The following is a 20374-nucleotide window of genomic DNA, read 5'->3' on the forward strand; positions in this document are numbered from 1 at the left end:
TGTTTAAGTGACATATATGGACCTCTTTATTAAACAATTGAAAATATTCATTTTTAAAATATACACTGAAAATTTCATAAAATTGATAACATGTTAAATTCTAAAAAATTTTTTAAAGATTCAATATTACATGGACCAAGATTTTAGACCATTAACAACTTAGCTATAAACTAAAACATAAAATACCACATTCTGCAGACATTTAAAAATATATTTCAAAGAATGAATAATAAACATTTTAAAATTTAGGACTCAATGAAAGTGAGCAATGCTACGTTACAAAATTATTGGCCGGATCTGAGATGGTTTTTTTGTTTGTTTTGTTTTGTTTTTTTGAGTCAGAGTTTCGCTCTTGTTACCCAGGCTGGAGTACAATGGCGCGATCTTGGCTCACCGCAACCCCTGCCTCCTGGGTTTAAGCAATTCTCCTGCCTCAGCCTCCCCAGTAGCTGGGCCTACAGGTGCACGCCACCATGCCAAGCTAATTTTTGTATTTTTAGTAGAGACGGGGTTTCACCATATTGACCAGGATGGTCTCCATCTCTTGACCTAGTGATCCACCTGCCTTGGCCTCCCAAAGTGCATGAGCCACTGCACCCAGCCTGAAATGGTATTTTGAGAGAATATTATGGGCATATATGCTTGCATTGTGAAACAGAATAAGAAAATTAATGAGGTATTAAACATTCAATTCAAAGTCTTAGAAACAAAGCCACAGAGTAAATATAAGGAAATAGTCAAAATGAAATAATAAATGTAAAGACAGAAATCAACACATATTAAAGAGAATAAACATATACAATGGAGAGGATAAAGTTGAAAGCTATGTTTTTTTTTTTGAAAAACACATTGAAAATATCTCTGGTAATACTGTTTAAGAAAAATAATAGAGACACAAATCCACCCAGTTAGGAATTGAGAAGAGACACGACAGAGATTAAGAAACAATTGGAAAATAAACAGAGTGACTTTAAACATTTATATGCAGTTGGACAATTTCTTACATAATATAACTTACCAAACTTAATTAAGAAAAAATAAAAATGTTAATAAACTTGTGATAATTTGACTAGTCGAATCAACAGTTTAAAATCTCCTCCAAACATACACATTAAAGAACAGCAGGCCAGAGGGTTTTGCAGTCAACTTCTATCATTTTCAAAATATATAATTCCTTAGCCAAATTCTTCCAGAAAAATAGGAAAAGAAGGAACAATCTCCAGGTCACTTTTGAAGTTAGTATAAACTTCACATGAGGAAAGTAAAAGAAAATTAAAAGCCAATTTCTCTTATACACATAAATGGAAAAGTATAAATGCAATATTGATGAACAGAATCCTAAAATATATACAAATTATACATAACAAGATAAAACTGATTTTTACCAGTTAAAGATGTTATACCAACAGGATGGTTTAATATTAGAATATTAATGAAATTTACCACATTAACAGGAGAAAACCATTAAATAGTTCAGAAAAAGGTCAATAGTTCAGAAAAAGTTTAGAAAAAGACAGTAGTTCAGAAAAAGACTTTCAAAATATTCAAACATATTCAAAGCAAACTCTCTTAGTGAACTAGAACTGGTATAAAATTTTCTTAAGCTAATTAAGCCAATGGGCCCCAAACTTAGAACAGGGTTTACTTAATGGTTTAATATCAGAAAAACATATTTTAGTGTCAAAATTAATACAAGGATGCAAGTAATCACAATGTCCAAATAATTTTGCAGTGGAAGCTCAAAGCAATGCAAAAAGCATAGAAACATAAGTAAATCAAAGAAATAAGGATTATAAATAATCAAACAAATAGCAGATGATCTGATTATCTACAGAGATGTTCACAGGCAAAACAAGAGATTTTAACACACTTCCTGGATTCAAAATCAGTATATAATGATTGATAGTATGCATGCTCTATTATAAAACAAGACTTAAAAGGTACTATTATCAAGAGTAAAAATAAGTATTTAGATATAAACCTAACAAATTACACGGAATAGTTCTTTGTGGAGAATTATAAGATATTATTGAAGGCCAGATGAAGAACTGAATAAATGGAAAGATATGTCATGTTCATGGATTGAGGAATAAAGGTCATAAAGATTTCTATTTTCCCCATTTTGATCTATACATTCAGAGTAATGCTTATCATAATCTTAATGAAAACAAGGCATTTTGTGTGTATTTCATGTGTGAGCACATAGACAAACTTTCACAGAAAATCGGCTCATTTGTGAACACAAAATTTCTGTTCTTAATTGTTGGAATGGTAAGCTTTATAAAGCACATATTTGATTGTGTTATTCTTCGGCTTAAATTTTTCACTGATTCTTCAAAATTTTCAGGATAAAATTCAAAATCTTAGACAAAGCCCACAGGCCCTCCTTAATATGATGCAGGCCTTTCTGAAACCTTATCTCCTGCCCTTCTGTGCGTATAACCAGGGCTGTTGGTGCTTACACGTGGTACTATGACATACGAGGTACCTTTAATACAGGCTTTCGTGCCAGAGGCATTTGGGTCTCAAATAAGACAGTTTGGTGGGGCAATTTAGGTGTTATTTCTGGGAATATACCATCCAAGGCTAATTCCTGAATCCTATAAATTTAGTATAACTTGGTTCACTGAACAACTTGATGATGCTATCAATCTACTTCCTAGATAATATAAGCACCTGCAAAGTACACATTTGTTTTTTTTTAATTTTTTTTTATTATACTTTAAGTTCTGGGGTATATGTGCAAATCTTGCAGGATCGCTACATAGGTATACACATGCCATGGTGGTTTGCTACCATCATTCCCCTGTCACCTACATTAGGTATTTTTCCCAATGTTATCCCTCCCCAATCTCCCCACCCCCCGCTATCCCTCTCCTAGCCCCCCAACCCCCAACAGACCCCAGTGTATGATGTTCCCCTCCCTGTGTCCATGTGTTCTCATTGTTCAACACCCACCTATGAGTGAGAACATGTGGTATTTGGTTTTCTGTTCTTGTGTTAGTTTGCTGAGAATGATGGTTTCCAGTTTCATCCATGTCCCTGCAAATGACATGAACTCATCCTTTTTTATGGCTACATAGTATTCCATGGTGTATAGGTGCCACTTTTTTTTTATCCAGTCAATCATTTATGGGTATTTGGGTTGGTTCTAGGTCTTTGCTATTGTAAATAGTGCCACAATGAACATATGTCTTTATAATAGAACAATTCATAATCCTTTGGTTATATGCCCAGTAATGGAATTGCTGGGTCAAATGGAATTTCTATTTCTAGGTTCTTGAGGAATCACCACACTGTCTTTCATAACGGTAATTTACACTCCCACCAACAGTGTAAAAGTGATCCTGTTTCTCCACATCCTCTCCAGCATCTGTTGTCTTCAGACTTAATGGTCGCCATTCTAACTGGCATGAGATGGTATCTCAATGTGGTTTTGATTTGCATTTCTCTAATGACCAGTGATGATGAGCATTTTTCCATATGTTTGTTGGCTGCGTAAATGTCTTCTTTTGAAAAGTGTCTATTCATATCCTTTGCCCACTTTTTGATGGAATTGTTTTATTTCTTGCAAATTTGTTTTAGCTCTTTGTAGATTCTGGATATTAGTCCTTTGTCAGATGGGTAGCTTGCCAACCTTTTTTTCCCGTTCTGTTCGTTGCCAGTTCCCTCTAATGCTTGTTTCTTTTGCTATGCAGAAGCTCTTAAGTTTAATTAGATCCCATTTGTCTATTTTGGCTTTTGTTGCCATTGCTTTTGGTGTTTTAGTCATGAAGTCCTTGCCTGTGCCTATGTCCTGAATTGTATTGCCTAGGTTTTCTACTAGGGTTTTTATGGTCTTAGGTCTTATGTTTAAATCTTTAATCCATCTGGACTTAATTTTTGTATAAGGTTAAAGGAAGGGAAAGTACCACACTTTCATCTAATATAAAGCTTAGAAAGGAGAAACTATTACATTGTGCAGCACTGTCCCTTCCTTCCTTCCTTCCTTCCTCCCTTCCTCCCTCCCTTCCTCCCTCCCTCCCTTCCTTCCTTCCTTCCTTTCTTTGACAGAGTCTTGATCTGTTGCTTGGGCTGGAGTGCAGTGGTGTGAGCTTCGCTAACTGCAAACTTTGCTTTCCAACTTCAGGCGTTTCTTATGCTTCAGTCTCCTGAGTAGCTGGGATTAAAGGCCATGCCACCATGCCAGGATAATTTTTCTATTTTTAGTATAGATGGGGTTTTTCCATGTTGACCAGTCCAACCTTGAACTCCTGGCCTCAAGTGATCTGCCCACCTTGGCCTGCAAAGTTCTGGGATTACAGGAGTGAGCCACGACACCCAGCCCCAGCACTGTTCTTTACAACATAATAAATGGAAGATTGAAAATAGAGACAGTCTTAGGAAGGCATGATGTGTGTTCGGAGACAGAAGAAATACAGTTAATACACAAAAAAACCCATGACAGAAAGGAGATACATTTGAATTTATGGGAAAAAGAGTGTGATTGGATTGTGCAGAAATATGATTAGGAAATAAATTCAGTAAATGACATTGTCTAGAAATCAATGGAAGAGCAGCCTGTCACCCTTAGCCTTTGCCTCCATCTCACAGGTTTAGTCTGGAATGCTTCTTGATTCTGAAACTGATGTGATAGAAGCTAGGAAAAGATACAACAAAGAAATTAGTCTGAAAATATTCTTATGTGCAACTGCTAATTAGAAAATTAAGACCCACCACCATAAATGAAAAATGAAAAATACATTTTTCTTTCTTGCCCTTTGAATAAACTTTAAGGTGGGGATACACGTGCTGAACGTGCAGGTTTGTTAGGTATAGATGTGCCATGGTGGTTTGCTGCACTCATCAACCCATCATCTAGGTTTTAAGCCCTACATGCATTAGGTATGTCTTAATGCTATCCCTCCCCTAGCCCCTCAACCTCTGACAGGCCCCAGTATGTGATGTTCCCCTCCCTGTGTCCACATTTTCTCATTGTTTAACTCCTGCTTATGAGTGAGAGCATGTGGTGTTTGGTTTTCTCTTCCTGTGTTAGTTTTTTGAGAATGATGGTTTCCAGCTTCATCTATGTCCCTGCAAAGGACATGAACTCTTTCTTTTTTATGGCTGCATAGTACTCCATGATGTATATGTGCCACATTTTCTTTATCCAGTCTATCATTGATGGGCATTTGGGTTGGTTCCAAGCCTTTGCTCTTGTAAACAGTGCTGCAATAAACATACATGTTTATGTGTCTTTATAGCAGAATGATTTATAATCCTTTGGGTATATAACCAGTAATGGGATTGCTGGGTCCAATGGTATTCCTGGTTCTAGATCTTTCAGGAATCACCACGCTGTCTTCCAAAATGGTTGAACTAGTTTACACTCCCACCAGCAGTGTAAAAATGTTCCAATTTCTCCACATCCTCTCCAGCATCTGTTGTTTCCTGACGTTTTAATGATCGCCATTCTAACTGGTCTGAGATGGTATCACATTGTGGTTTTGATTTGCATTTCTCTAATGACCAGTGATGAGATTTTTGTCATATGTTTGTTGGCTGCATAAATGTCTTCTTTTGAGAAGTGTCTGTTCATATCCTTTGCCTACTTTTGGATGGGGTTGTTTGAAAAACACATATTTTATCACTTATTTTTTTTTTAAATCAGCTTTTCTTTTCATTACTTGTTTCATAAAGGGGTTGGCAGACATATTTGGAATATATTTCTTTTTTTTTTTTTTTTTTTTGAGACGGAGTTTCGCTCTTGTTACCCAGGCTGGAGTGCAATGGTGCGATCTCGGCTCACCGCAACCTCCGCCTCCCGGGTTCAGGCAATTCTCCTGCCTCAGCCTCCTGAGTCGCTGGGATTACAGGCACGCGCCACCGTGCCCAGCTAATTTTTTGTATTTTTAGTAGAGACGGGGTTTCACTATGTTGACCAGGATGGTCTCGATCTCTTGACCTCGTGATCCACCCGCCTTGGCCTCCCACAGTGCTGGGATTACAGGCTTGAGCCACCGCGCCCGGCCTGGAATATATTTCTAAATGCCTTCATCAGATACATCCCCCAAATCATTTTTAACAATTAGAAACATTAGATTTTGGTGAATGCTTCTTTATTGTACTATCATAAAATTTATTGTGAAGCTTCTTTATTTCTCTGGTGAAAGAATTTAAGGAAAAGTTTAAATATGGTAGAATCAAATAATATCTGTGTATACTCAGATATTATGTAAATATGGCAGACCTGAGTATTTACGTAGATGGTAATTACAATGTTCCTGGTTACTGACTTGACTGAGAACATCACTGCTTAATTTTTTAGATTGAGGCTGTGCATAGGGACTCACGCCTGTAATCAAGCACTTTGGGAAGCTGAGGGGGTTGGATCGCTTGAGGTGAGAAGTTCGAGACCAGCCTGGCCAACATGGCAAAACCCCATCTCTACTAAAAACACAACAGTTAGCCAGACATGGTGGAGAGCACCTGTAATCCCAGATACTTGGGAGGCTGAGGCACAAGAATCACTTGAATCTGGAAGGCAGAGATTGCAGCAAACCGAGATTGTACCACTGCACTCTAGCCTGGGTGACAGAGTAAAAAAAAAAAAAAAAAAAAAAAAAAAAAAAAAAAAAAAAAAAAAAAAAAAAAAAAGAAAGAAAGAAAAGAAAGAAGGAAATAGATTGAATGGTACTGCTTTAGCTCATATAAAAAAATGGCCTGGAGAATTTTCTCTGAAAGTGGAAAGTGAATTTTAAAAATTAGTTGATAAATCATTGATATAAAATGCATATATAAGAATTCAACTTGACATTTCCAATCTAGGGTGTCTCCGTTTTAACTGCTGAGTTACCACTAGTTTAAAGGTAATGACTTCAGGTTAAGTGCTTTGCCAGTCCATAAGGTAGTCTGTACCCCAAACACCATGCACTTGTGTGGTGTGAGAAGAAAGGATCAGTTGACACAACTCTGGAATTTATATAGATTTCATGTGGTATTGTATCTACTGCTTGGGTTGGTCACACAGGTTGACATATGTATTGAGTACATCCCCCCCAACCACCATGTGCACACACACGCATGTGTGCACACACATACATACACCCCTTCATCCACAATATTTATAAAATAATGGAAACAGGATTACCTGCTAATACATTCTAATAAGATGATTACTTAAATACATTTTGAAATACTAATATAAATAACAATCCACATGTACATACTTCCATACATATTCGTGCTCTTTTATAGGAAAATATGGCTCTCAATTGTTTTTACCTCATATTTCATTTGCTCTCACTTTTAGGGAAATATATAAAATAAATATTATCCTAATATTGCAAGTGGAAATACTGAGGCATGAATTGATTAAGGGCCATGATAGATGTCTCTAAAACTGGTTTATTGTAAATCTGAGATAAGAAACCAAGTGTCTAACTTCTTTATTCCATGTTCTTCACATTGACTTACTGACTCCCCAATAGAGTTAGAGCTTTAAATTAAGAACTTTTCGGTAGCTACCACCTTATGTGTGCCTAACACCTCAATATACTTGTATATTCACTGTCTTCTTCCAGGTATCATGGCAAATATTTAAAACTTCTATATGGCTATTTCCATGACATTTATTATTTTATCCAATGAATATATCAATCATGGATTTTAAGACCCACCCCCAAAAGAGCATTATTTATTGATGCATTGCAAAATGAAGTAGTGAATATCATTGTTATTACTCATACTTTGTGCCACACCTACCTGATTATCTGAATTTGTACTTGATGTACCGTCTTGCCTCTCTCCATGCCTTATTAATACCCAGTTAGTACACTGGCCTTCTCTAGGTCACTTAACATTTCTTCTTAGGATAAAAGGATAACTAAATCAAGTTTATAATGATTAACAACACATATTCAAAGACCTGTGAAGCAGAAGTTTACCTCTTTGGTTTTTTTTTTTTTTTTTTTTTTGATAACTATTTCCACCCAATGGAGCCTGTAGAAAAAATTTCCTTTTAAAAATTTGCATTTCATTTGGGTTTAGGAACAACATTCAACAGTTTTAAACTGTGAAGTTCCACATGAAGGAAATAGGTCAACTTCAGTACCAAACAAAAGATGTTAGATCAATGTGTTCCAACCTCAAAGGAATTTATTGGATATGTTTTCTTAGACTAAACTGCATAGCATAGAAGGGCCAAGTTTTCTGAACTGATTTTTGAATCATTTTATTCTATGATATAAACAATAAGGAGGAAAAAGGGAGGACTTTTATTTCATTTAAAACTGAAAAAAGAACACCTACAAATACAACAACAACAACATGGCTGGGTATGAAATGACAGAAGGGTCTGAGAATTACCAAAGTAATTGATGCAAAATTAAAAAAATGCAAGTTGTCATAATAGGCTGCCTTACAATGGAAATAAATTAAAATCCTTATAGGTGGAGGAAACACTTACATAATCATTTGAGTGTACTTGATTTTGAATGATCTCATGATAAAGGTCCCGAGGAGCCCACAAACATACCACAAAGGAGTCACTTTACACCAGGAATCATGAGTAGCAACTGTTCTTAAAAGAAAACAAATTTCTGTTCAGGGAATTTGAACGACTCCAAAGGATTTAATGACTTGCAGGGGTTTGTAGGTCAGTCACATCTGTTCTGTAATGAAATGCTTCTTCCTGTTTCTAAATTGACTAACTCTTAACCCCATTAGCCTTCATGTCTTAAAAGAAAGGTTATTCCTGTTTCATTAGCTGTGCAACAGTTAAGGCCTTTATGTTTATTTCAGCAGATGGAACTCATCACAATTTTATTCTTCTCTTTTGGTCAGCAAAAAGAAGGAAAATACGAACGGAAAGAGAAATAAAACCTGCATTGGATTTGAAGGTCTGATTGGTATGTCTTGTCCACATGGACACTTGTGGAAAATAAGAATATCTATAATAATAACGAACAATTTTTCAAGGTGGAGAATTTGCTATATTTTTTTTCTCCTTCAATGATTAGGTTTCCATTGTTCTGTTGTTGTCTGTGTATGCTATGCAAGGGCGCTAGCGTAAGGGAGGCAGGCACAAGATCTCCAGCTGTTTTAGAGGCTTGTTTATGCCCACAACATAAACTTCTGATGCTTTATGCTTAGATTACACCAAAAGATAGAGACGGAAGCTTTTCCCCCCAGCAAGCCTTTTGTGTGAATATAATTAATTTGAAAATGTTTGAAGGGAAGGAGTAAATGAGGGCCACATGAAACCTAAAATGAGGATAGGCAGAGAAACTAATGCTTGGAGGGGAATTAAAGAATGAGAGAATTCACATATTTTATAAAGATATTTAGGAAAAGTTTCTAATGTTAAGGAATAGCGAAAGACTAAGTTGGAAGACAGAGTAGCCACCTTCACATAAGATGAAACGGCAGAGAGCAAGAAAGAAACAAGCCCCCATCCTGGTATTTTTGTGCCCCTAGATCTTACCTGTGAGTAGACAAGGTTTTGCCAGTGTTGTGCAGCAGGATAATTTCCACCCGGAAACCTTGCCAGGCTGGCATGAAGGAGGGCTGAGCTCCTCATTAAAGACTTTACATCAAGCTGCAGGAATTTGTCAGGATGATTGTTATTTGGCAAAACAGAGAGATCCATGTCTCCCTTCACCTACAGTGGAAAACAAAGGCAGGCAAAACTGCTCCTGTCAGAGGCCTCCATTATTAATGAGCCTGAGGATGCTCCGACTGGCATCTGAAACCAGGTCTGTCAGCTGCACACAGCCACTACTCTTGAAATGATACATCACTGTACAGGGACAAAGAAACAAAGCAGCAAGCACATTGCCCTACCTTTCTTACACACGTGTACATTGAGGGTGCTTGAATGGAACAGTTGGGACTGCACTCATTAAAATTAACAGGATGACAGAATTAGATATGTGTAGCACTTAATGTCTCTTCATTCAGAATTAGAAATAACAATTTAAGGGAAACTGTTGTTTGAATAAAGGCTGCCCGATCTCAGTGTTCCAACCCACAATGTGGAGGACAGGAAACAGTCATGTTTAGAGAGAGATTCTGCTTGATTTTTCTCTTTGAACATTGCTGAGCCAACTAGGACCTGCCTCCGCAGCCTCACATGTGATATGTGGGATTGTGTTTCTTCTCATGTTTTGACTCACAGAGCTGCAACTCCTGTGAAACCTAACAAGGTTTAGGTTGTCATCTTTGTTCTGAGGACAGAAATGCCAAGAATTTGCTTGATAGTTTGCTGCAGTAATTTAGTGCCCCAATCTACTACCTTGACTCATTCACTGTCTTAGGTCCCTTTAACTCTGCCCCTAGCTATATGTGCTCTGAAGAATGTTCTTTGGTGTTCACATGGCACATTTGGACCCCCCCAAAAAATCATGGCTGCTAAGTTTAGATGACAGCCTCTTCTAAGTGAACTCATGTGCTGTTAAGAGAGCCAAGGCGGTGGGAGTGAGGCTGCAGGCAGTTATAGCCAGCCAGCAAGTGGTGATGATTTCAATTGAGATATGCTTTCCTTACAAGGCACTCTGCTTTAGATGACCCATACGTCTCTCTGGGAAAGTATGGATTTCTATATGGAGGGAGCGGAAACTTTCCCATTTGTGAGAAGACAAAGGAGAGATATTATTAGCAGTTTCTGAAAGACATAGGCGGTATGTTAATTTTGCATCTCTATAAACCCCTCTGACTCAGCAGAAAAGTTTCTCTTCCAGGGACAGTAGGGTTACATGTGGAATGTATCAGCACTAGATCGCAGAAGAGTGCCATACCGCTTACAAGAGTCAGCAGCCAGGATGTTCTTGAATCAAGCAAGACACTGGAGAGTACTTATCTTCTTCACAGCAATAAACAAGAGGGGGTGTGTTAAAAAAAATCTGCCCTACTTATAGTTGTGAAACGGAATTAAGCAGTTAATGTTTTTTCTAAGAATGTTTTGGACCCAAACTCTATCACTGTTTTACAATATTTAAAATAGGTTTGGATTGTTTTATAAATGCATTTACTGGAGAAAGCAATAAGTACTTCATAATAATAGTTAATAACAAAACAGTGAAACCACAAATGTTTCAAGAATCAAGTGTATTATGTGTATGTGTATGTGCTTGGTACTTTCTGGATTTTCCTGGTTGCTGCCAGAATATATCTAATGAATAAATATTTCTCAGGCTGCTTACTCTTCCTAAAAGATTCTTTGGGGAATAACACACACCTTCAAGAAGAAACTTACTTGTCTTTGGCTCTCTATATTGGCAAGTGGAGAAACAGAACCTAGATCCAACTATATTTGATTAGGCTTCTTCCTTAGCCAAAGCATGAAGTAGGTGGCATAAGCCTTCAGTTTTCCTTAGGGGTCCTTCCTTTTCGATACTTGCACCAGTCCCTGGTTGCCCGAGGCTATAGTTTCAATACTGAAACTAAACTTGTAAGGCTCTACTTACAAGTTTAGTTTCAGATACTCCATCTTCTCCCAGCATCCTCTGTTTGCCTTTACCCCCAAACCAGCAATTCTTGCTTTTCACTGCTGTCCCTATAGGTAGCCTACATGACTGACAATCAGGAAATCAAGGTTTCACTTTTTAAAGTATAGATTCAGGGGCTAAAGGTGCAGGTTTATGACATGAGCATACTGCATAATGGTGGGGTCTGGGCTTCTAGTGAACCCATTACCCAAACAGTGAACATAGTATCAATAGGTGGTTTCTCAGCCCTTGATCCCCCTTCTTTTGTCCCCACTTTTGAAGCTCCCACTGTTTGTTGTTTCCATCTTTATATCCATGTGTGGCTATTTCTTAGCTTTCACTTATAAGTGAGAACCCATGCCTCTGCTAACGCCAGCTCTACTGCTTAAAACATTCCTTCCCATCTGTGACTGTTCACTACCTCCTAATCGTCATTCGTGGGCCATTGCTGATACCCAGCCTTTTATAAAACCTTTACATATTTTCCCTTGTAGGTATAATTTATTTCTTTTTTGAAGCCTTACAGTGATTTATTTATACCCTTATCTTCTTATCTTTTATTTGATACTGTATTTCAAACTTTTGTTTTAAAAGCCTTTACACTAGAGTATACTTCACAGAAGAGTAGCCCTATAACGTGGCCCTTTCCAATTGAGTCATGTCTGAAAACCTTAATGAAGCCCTTTGCTCAATAAATAATAACTGCTGTTGTCTCTTCCAGTCTACTAGAATTTCATAATGATTGAAAATTGATAATCCAATTAAATTTTAAAAAAAATGCCTTAGTGTTCCATTTTAAAATCTGTATTACATCCATACTCAGTGAAAAAAAGGATTCCATTGCCCAAAATGACATCCTCTATAATTCTCTTCGGGTAGTTTATAGTGCATAAACTCGTATTGAAGGTGGAGAGAATCTGTATTGTTAACTCTAACATTTTCCAAATTAATTTGATCACATAACAACTCCTTCATTATTTTTCTATTAACACTTAAGAAATAAGTTACTTGATAATAATTTTATCAAATACTGGCTTAGGGTTTCTAGTCCCTTACTGTCAATAATACCTTTGTTCAAGAGTGACAAAGGATATAAACACATATAAATAAAGAGTTACTATATTGGAAAAGCAGTCTTGTGAGAATATGGATATCTGAGGCCTCTCCACCCTTACCATGCAACTAATCATTTGCTCTTTCTTTACAGCATTTTTAACAATTACAGTATCATTTTCCTATGGATGGATTTTCATCTATAATAATTGTTTTTGAACCATAAGAATTGGAAAAATAGAATTAAATACAGCTTAACGAGGCAAAACTATTTATATATTTATTAGGTTGGTGCAAAATAATTGTGTTTTTTGCCACTAAAAGTAATTGCAAATACTTTTGCACCAACCTAATAATTCACATTTCTGTCTTTTATTATCTTTTTTTTTCTGTCTTTCAAGATTACTGAAAGCCAGTAGTAAATAAGTGTGGCAATTAGAATAATTGAATTCACAGTATTTATGTAATAGGGAGCCTCTATTATACCCAACTATATAGTATTATTGGGCAAGATTCTGAGTCTCACTGAAGTTTGGCTTCCTCAGCTAAAAAGGAAAGAAATTAGTGGTACCTTAAAGGTTGCTGAGAGGTTTAATATGTACAGTGGCCAACAGAATCCTCAGCAAATATTAAGCACTAAAAAAAAATTGCTGTTATTTTGAGAGTGCATATGAATATGTACCTTCACTTTAGGTATAAACTGCTATAAATAAAAACAGGAAAAATTAAAAATTAAAGCCATATTAACAATCTATAGATAAAAAAATCAATTATGTTTCCCAGAGTCCTCCTTCCCTGTGTGATTATAGTTGGGAACTGTCCAAAAGAGGGACTTCCATCTTTTTCAAACGATAGCAGAAGATAAGAAATAACTAAGATCAGAGCAGAACTGAAGGAGATATAGACATAAAAGAACCCTTCAAAAAATCAGTGAATCTAGGAGCTGGTGTTTTGAAAAGATTAACAAAATAGATAGACCACTAGCCAGACTAGTAAAGAAAAAAGAAAGAAGAATCAAATAGATGCAATAAAAAAATGATAAAGGGCATATCACTACCAATTCCACAGAAATACAAACTACCATCAGAGAATATTATAAACAACTCTATGCAAATAAACTAGAAAATCTAGAAGAAATGGATAAATTCCTGGACACTTATACCCTCCCAAGACTAAACCAGGAAGAAGTCAGATCCCTGAACAGACCAATAACAAGTTCTGAAATTGAGGCAGCAATTCATAGCCTACCAAGGAAAAAAAGCCCAGGACCACATGGGTTCACAGCTGAATTCTACCAGAGGTACGAAGAAGAGCTGCTACCATTCCTTCTGAAACTATTCCAAACAATACAAAAAGAGGGAATCCTCCCTAACTTATTTTATGATACCAACATCATCCTGATACCAAAACTTGGCAGAGACACAACTAAAAAAGAAAATTTCAGGCCAATATCCGTGATGAACATTGACATGAAAATCCTCAATAAAATACTGGCAAACTGAATCCAACAGCACATCTAAAAGCTTATCCATCATGATCAAGTTGGCTTCATCCCTGGAATGCAAGTCTGGTTGAAAATATGCAAATCAGTAAATGCAATCTATCACATAAACAGAACCAAATTAAAAAAAAACATGAGATTATCTCAATAGATGCAAGATAAAGCCTTTGAGAAAATTCAACAGCCCTTTATGCTAAAAACTCACAACAAATTAGGTATCAATGGAATGTATCTCAAAATAATAAGAGCTATTTATGACAAACTCACAGCCAATATCAAACTGAATGGACAAAAACTGGAAGCATTCCCTTTGAAAATGGGCACAAGACAAGATGCGCTCTCCCACCACTCGTATTCAGTATAGTATTGGAAGTTCTGTTCAGGGCAGTCAGAGAAGAAAAAGAAATAAATGGTATTCAGTTATCAAAAGAGGAAGTCAATTTGTCTCTATTTGCAGATGACATGATTGTGTATTTAGAAGATTCCATCGTCTCAGCCCAAAATCTCCTTAAGCTGATAAGCAGCTTCAGCAAAGTCTCAGGATACAAAATCAATGTGCAAAAATCACAAGCATTCCAAGATACCAAAAACAGACAGAGAGCCAAATCATGAGTGAACCCCCATTCACAATTGCTACAAAGAGAATAAAATACCTAGGAATACAACTAACAAGGGATGTGAAGGACCTTTTCAAGGAGAACTACAAACCACTGTTCAATGAAATAAGAGAGGACACAAACAGATGGAAAAATCTTCCATGCTCATGGTTAGGAAGAATCAATATTGTGAAAATAGCCTCACTGCCCAAAGTAATTTATAGATTCAATGCTATACCCATCTAGCTACCATTGACTTTCTTCACAGAATTGCAAAAAACCACCTTAAATTTCATATGGAATAAAAAAAAAAGCCCTCATAGCAAAGACAATCCAAAGAAAAGAAAGCTGGAGGCATCATGCCACCTGACTTCAAACTATACTACAAGGCTACAGTAATTAAAACAGCATGGTACTGGTACCAAAACAGAGATATAGACCAATGGAACAAAACAGAGGCCTCAGAGATAACACTACACATCTACAACCATCTGATCTTTGACAAACCTGACAAAAATAAGCAATGGGGAAGAATTCCTTATTTAATAAATGATGTTGGGAAAATTGACTAGCCACAGGCAGAAAGCTGAAACAATCCCTTTTTTACACCTTACGCAAAAATTAACTCGATTAATTAAAGATTTAAACATAAGACTTAACACCATAAAAACCCTACAGAAAACCTAGGCAATACCATTCTGGACATAAGCATGGGCAAGGACTTCATGACTAAAACACCAAAAACAATAGCAACAAAAGCCAAAATAGACAAATGGGATCTAATTAAACTTAAGAGTGTCTGCACAGCAAAAGAAACTATCATTACAGTGAACAGGCAACCAACAGAATGGAAAAACATTTTTGCAATATACCCATCTGACAAAGGGCTAGTATCCAGAACCTACAAAGAACTTAAACAAATTTACAAGAAACAAAAAAACAACCCCATCAAAATGTGGGCAAAGGATATGAACAGCCACTTCTCAAAAGAAGATTTATACAGCCCACAAACATATGAAGAAAAGCTCGTCATCACTGGTCATTAGAGAAATGCAAATCAAAACTGCATTGAGATACCATCTCATGCCAGTTAGAATGGCGATCATTAAAAAATCAGGAGAGAACAGATGCTGGGGAGGATGTGGAGAAATAGGAACGCTTTTACACTGTTGGTGGGAGTGTAAATGAGTTCAACCATTGTGGAAGACAGTGTGGTGATTCCTCAAGGATCTAGAACACCATTTGACCCAGCAATCCCATTACTGGGTATGTATCCTAAGGATTATAAATTATTCTATTATAAAGATACATGCACACATATGTTTATTGTGGCACTGTTTACAATAGCAAAGACTTGGAACCAACCCAAATGCCCGTGAATGATTGACTGGATAAAGAAAACATGGCACATATAAACCATGGAATACTATGCAGCCATAAAAAAGAATGAGTTAATGTCCTTTTCAGGGACATGGATTAAGCTGGAAACCATTATTCTTAGCAAACTGGCACAAGAACAGAAAACCAAACACCACATGTTCTCACCTATAAGTGGGTATCGAACAATGAGAACACATGGACACAGGGAGGGGAACATTATACACTGGGGCCTATGGAGGAGTTGGGGGCTAAGGGAGGGATAGCAGGGGTTAGGGGGCTAGGGGAGGGATAGCATTAGGATAAATACCTAACATAGATGACAAGGTGATGAATGCAGCCAACCATCATGGCACGTGTATACCTATGTAAGAAACCTGCACATTCTGCCTGTGTACCACAGAACTTGAAGTATAATAAATAAATAAATAAATAAATAATATATATATATATATATATCCCTATCCCCTTTTTCCCCTATCATTCCTAGCCACTAGCAACCTCTGTTCTACTCTTTACTTCTAAGGGATCAACACATTTTTGCTTCTGCATTTGAGTGAGGCATGTGGTGTTTAACTTTGTGTTCCTGGCTTATTTTATGTAACATAATGTCCTCTAGTCTCATGTATGTTGTTGCAAATGACAGGATTTCATTCTTTTTTATGACTGAACTGTATTCCATTATCTATATATACCACATTTTCTTTACGCATTCATCTGTTGATGGATACTTGGGTTGATTCCACATCTTGACTATTGTAAATAGTGCTGAAATAGGCATGGAAGCCTTTTATGATTTCATACAAATTTTGGAATTGCTTTTTCTATATCTGTGAAGAATGTCATTGACACTTTGATAGCTAGTACATTGAATTTGTATATTGTTTAGGGAGTACCGTCATTTTAACATTAATTTTTCCAGTTCATGACCATGAGATGCCTTTCTATTTGTTTGTATCTTCTTCAATTTATTTCATCAGTGTTTTATAGTTTGTTTTACTCATAGAGATTGTCTACTTCCTTGATTAAATTTACTCCCAGGTATTTTATTTTTTGGAGCTAATGTAAATTGATTGCTTTCTTGATTTCTTTTCCAGGTTGTCATTGTTAGCATGTAGAAGCACTACTGATGCTTGTGTATTGATTTTATATCCTGGGATTTTACTGAATTTGTTTATCGGTTCTGAGAGTATTTAGGTTTTTCTATATATAAGTTCATGTCCTCTGCACACAGGGCCAAATTTTACTTCTTCCATTCCAATTTGCCTGCCCTTTGTTTCTTTCTCATCTGTAATTTCTCTGGCTGTGATTCCCAGCACTATGTTGAGTAAGAGTGGTATAGGCTCCCTTATTTGCTTCCATTTTTAGATGAAAAATTTTCAGCTTTTCTCTGTTCAATATGACACTAACTATGGGTTTGACACATACAGCCTTTACTGTGTTGAGGCACCTCAACACAGCAAACCTTTTTAATTGTATTGCTGATTTCCTCAGGACCTATCCCTATCATCTGTCATGTCTGCTAAATCCATACTTAGACTCAAGTCCTGAAAAATTCAAGGGGACCAAGATTTTCTTCAGTCCAAGGATGGAAGATATACAATCTTGGATTAGCTTGAATTTTTTAATATGTGTGTGCTAAGTAGAGATTCTGGATTTAAGATGTTAGTTGATGTGACTGAGAATAATTCTAACAGTCTGACTGAAAACTGGACCCAGTAGTGGTTTGTGTTGAGCAAAGTTGAGATGCCAGACTTCCTTGCTACAATGTAGTATAGAGAAAGGTATACAACGATTTAGGAAGATTGGTTTTAATATGATAGATATGCTCATCCACCTGTTAAATATGTTTCCCAAGAGGGTCTAGAGGGCATTCCCTAATCAAGGCTTTGAAAGATACAGTGGTGAAGGCAGTGTTGGAATCCTTAAAGAATGCTGTAGTGGCTGTTCTCTGGAAGCCAGGAATAACATTGGGAAATGCTGCCACAGAACTGGTCTTATAGAATTTAACGAGTATAATAAATTCCATATGGCCAGGAACCAAGTGGCCGGATTTAACTTTCAAAGACCACGTGTGCATGCATGCTATAAAGAGCAGCAGATTCAATGTAGTAAAGGGAATTGCTATGGTATAATTTGGGTTCCCCCAGCCACTCCCACCAAATTAATATGTTGGAACTTAATGCCCACTATGATGGAACTAAGAGGTAGTGTCTTAAGAACATAGTTAAATTATGAGGCAGAGCTCTCATGAACGGAATACCGTCCTTACAAACGTCTTTAGCAAGCATTCTTACCCCTTCTGCCATGTCAGGACAAAACAAAGGCACCATTCATGATGAACAGGTCCTTGCCAGACACCAAATCTGCCACTGCCTTGATCTTGGACTTCCCAGATCAGAACTGTGAGCAATAAATTTTTGTTTATAAATTAGCCAGTCTCAGGTATTTTGCTATAGCAGTCCAAACAGACTAAGACAGGGACGTGAGCAATAAATTTTTGTTTCTAAATTAGCCAGTCTCAGGTACTTTGCTATAGCAGTCCAAACAGACTAAGACAGGAATGGTTTGACCTACAAACATTTTTGGTATTGGCCAATTGACCAGGGTGTCCTTAGGACTGAAATATGTGGACATTCTTCTAAAATGTTACTTGATTTATATAAACATTATATCTATATACTTAGTGAATGGAAGTTTGATTTGAATCACAACACCAGATAATTGCATTCCCTTGATCAGTTTTCACTGGAGAGATGGTTCTCAGAACCAGAACTCCCTGAATGAAGGGAAGGACAGTTTTGAGAACGGTTCCTCAAAAACTTCAGGGACCTCACAGCTTGGTAAAATTTCTAGGAATCCAGTGACATGTTGAGATATCCCTTCTAAGTAAAGGACAAATTCCTGCCTCTAGCCCTTCCTGAGAGACACACATCCCATTTGGGCCGTGACAATGTATAACTCATTTTGGAATGTTACTTTACATAATATTACTGAGTAATCCCAAAGACTTCCAGTTTTATGTATTCCATGGAATAAGAAGATAATCTATTATCAGTCTAGGTTGCAATTGAAGCTCTTTAGGCAATGTGGCACAGCAAATATGATGGTACTAAAAGAATCAGTGGCAAATATGATCCTATGTGGAGCTTCTGGCAGGCTCCTATTGGTTAATCACAGTGAGGTCTTAATAACTTTGGAGCAAAGCTGTGTCATTCTCCACAAATAATTATTTCTGTTTTAAGAAACTATTTCTGGTTTGAATGAAATGCTAGTAAGTGTTTAATCCTTGACCACAGGGCACCAGATTCCCATGTAACTTGAACTGCTCGTTATAATCTGGGTGGTGTCTGGTCCATCCAGGTTACCTGGGCAGAATATTACTTCATCATCAAGTGTATAAGATTAGTCTTGAGCACACACTGAAGGCATAAGTACCTTGAATAATTGGATCTGATGGTAAGGGTCCTACTATTGCTACATTGCCCCCACTCTCTCAACCCATACAGCCTCATAGAGAATTTATTATAATGAATTGACTGAGACAGAAAACATTTGGTCCTGGTTTACTAATGGTTCTGCACAATATGCTAGCATAACCAAGAGTAGACAGCTGTAGCTCTACAACTCCACACAGAGGTGACTCGAGTGATTGGTAAGAAAAATCCTCTCAGGAGGAATTCAAGCTGTGCATCTGGCTGTTTACTTTGACTGAAAGAAAAAACAGCCAGTGGTATGGATATGGATAACTTATGGGCTGTGTCTAATGGATTTGGTAGGAACTTGAAAGGAGCATGACAAAAACTGGTAATAATGAAGTTCTGAGGAAAAGGAATGTGGATAGGACTCCTTGAATTGCTTATATACGTATATTCCATTTGAATGTTAACCAAACAGCATACGCAGGAGAAACTGATCTCAATCATCAGGTGGATAAGACAACATGTTCTTTTGATCTTGATCAGTCTCTTCCACCCATCTCTATCCTTGACCAACACCCTCAAAAATAAAGAGATAATGGTGGCAGGGGTGAAGATTATGCATGGGCTAAGCAACATGAACTTTTCCTTTCACCAAGGTCAATCTAGATACAGTCACTGCTGAGAGTTCCACCTAACAACAGCAGAGGAGACATTTTGGTACCCTTCTATGGGAGAACCAACCCACCACTTTGACTGTAGGTTGATTACATTAGACTGTTTCTATCACAAAAGAGGCAGTGGCTTGTTCTTGCACAAATAGTCAGTTGATCTGAAAATAAATTTGCTTTCCCAGTTTGTAATGCTTCTGCCAAAATACCATCTGTGGACTTAACAAATGTCTCACTCACTGTTAGGGTACTTCACACAATATTGTTTTTGTTCAGGGAACTTGTGTGACAG

The 20374-nt window shown here is 37.0% G+C and overlaps 1 protein-coding gene across 1 annotated transcript in view; it reads right to left on the bottom strand.

Moving 5' to 3' along the window:
- MINAR2 (membrane integral NOTCH2 associated receptor 2) overlaps positions 1–9777 on the bottom strand; it is a 22071-nt gene extending 12294 nt beyond the window's left edge. Inside the window, exon 1 of the mRNA XM_017532161.2 lies at positions 9464–9777. Coding sequence (XP_017387650.1) covers positions 9464–9628 — 165 coding nt within the window. The 5' untranslated portion in view covers positions 9629–9777. The remainder of the gene's footprint in view (positions 1–9463) is intronic.
- Positions 9778–20374: the final 10597 nt, after the last annotated feature.

This window comes from Cebus imitator, unplaced genomic scaffold (genome assembly GCF_001604975.1).
Source record: "Cebus imitator isolate Cc_AM_T3 unplaced genomic scaffold, Cebus_imitator-1.0 Scaffold76, whole genome shotgun sequence".
NCBI lineage: Eukaryota > Metazoa > Chordata > Mammalia > Primates > Cebidae > Cebus > Cebus imitator.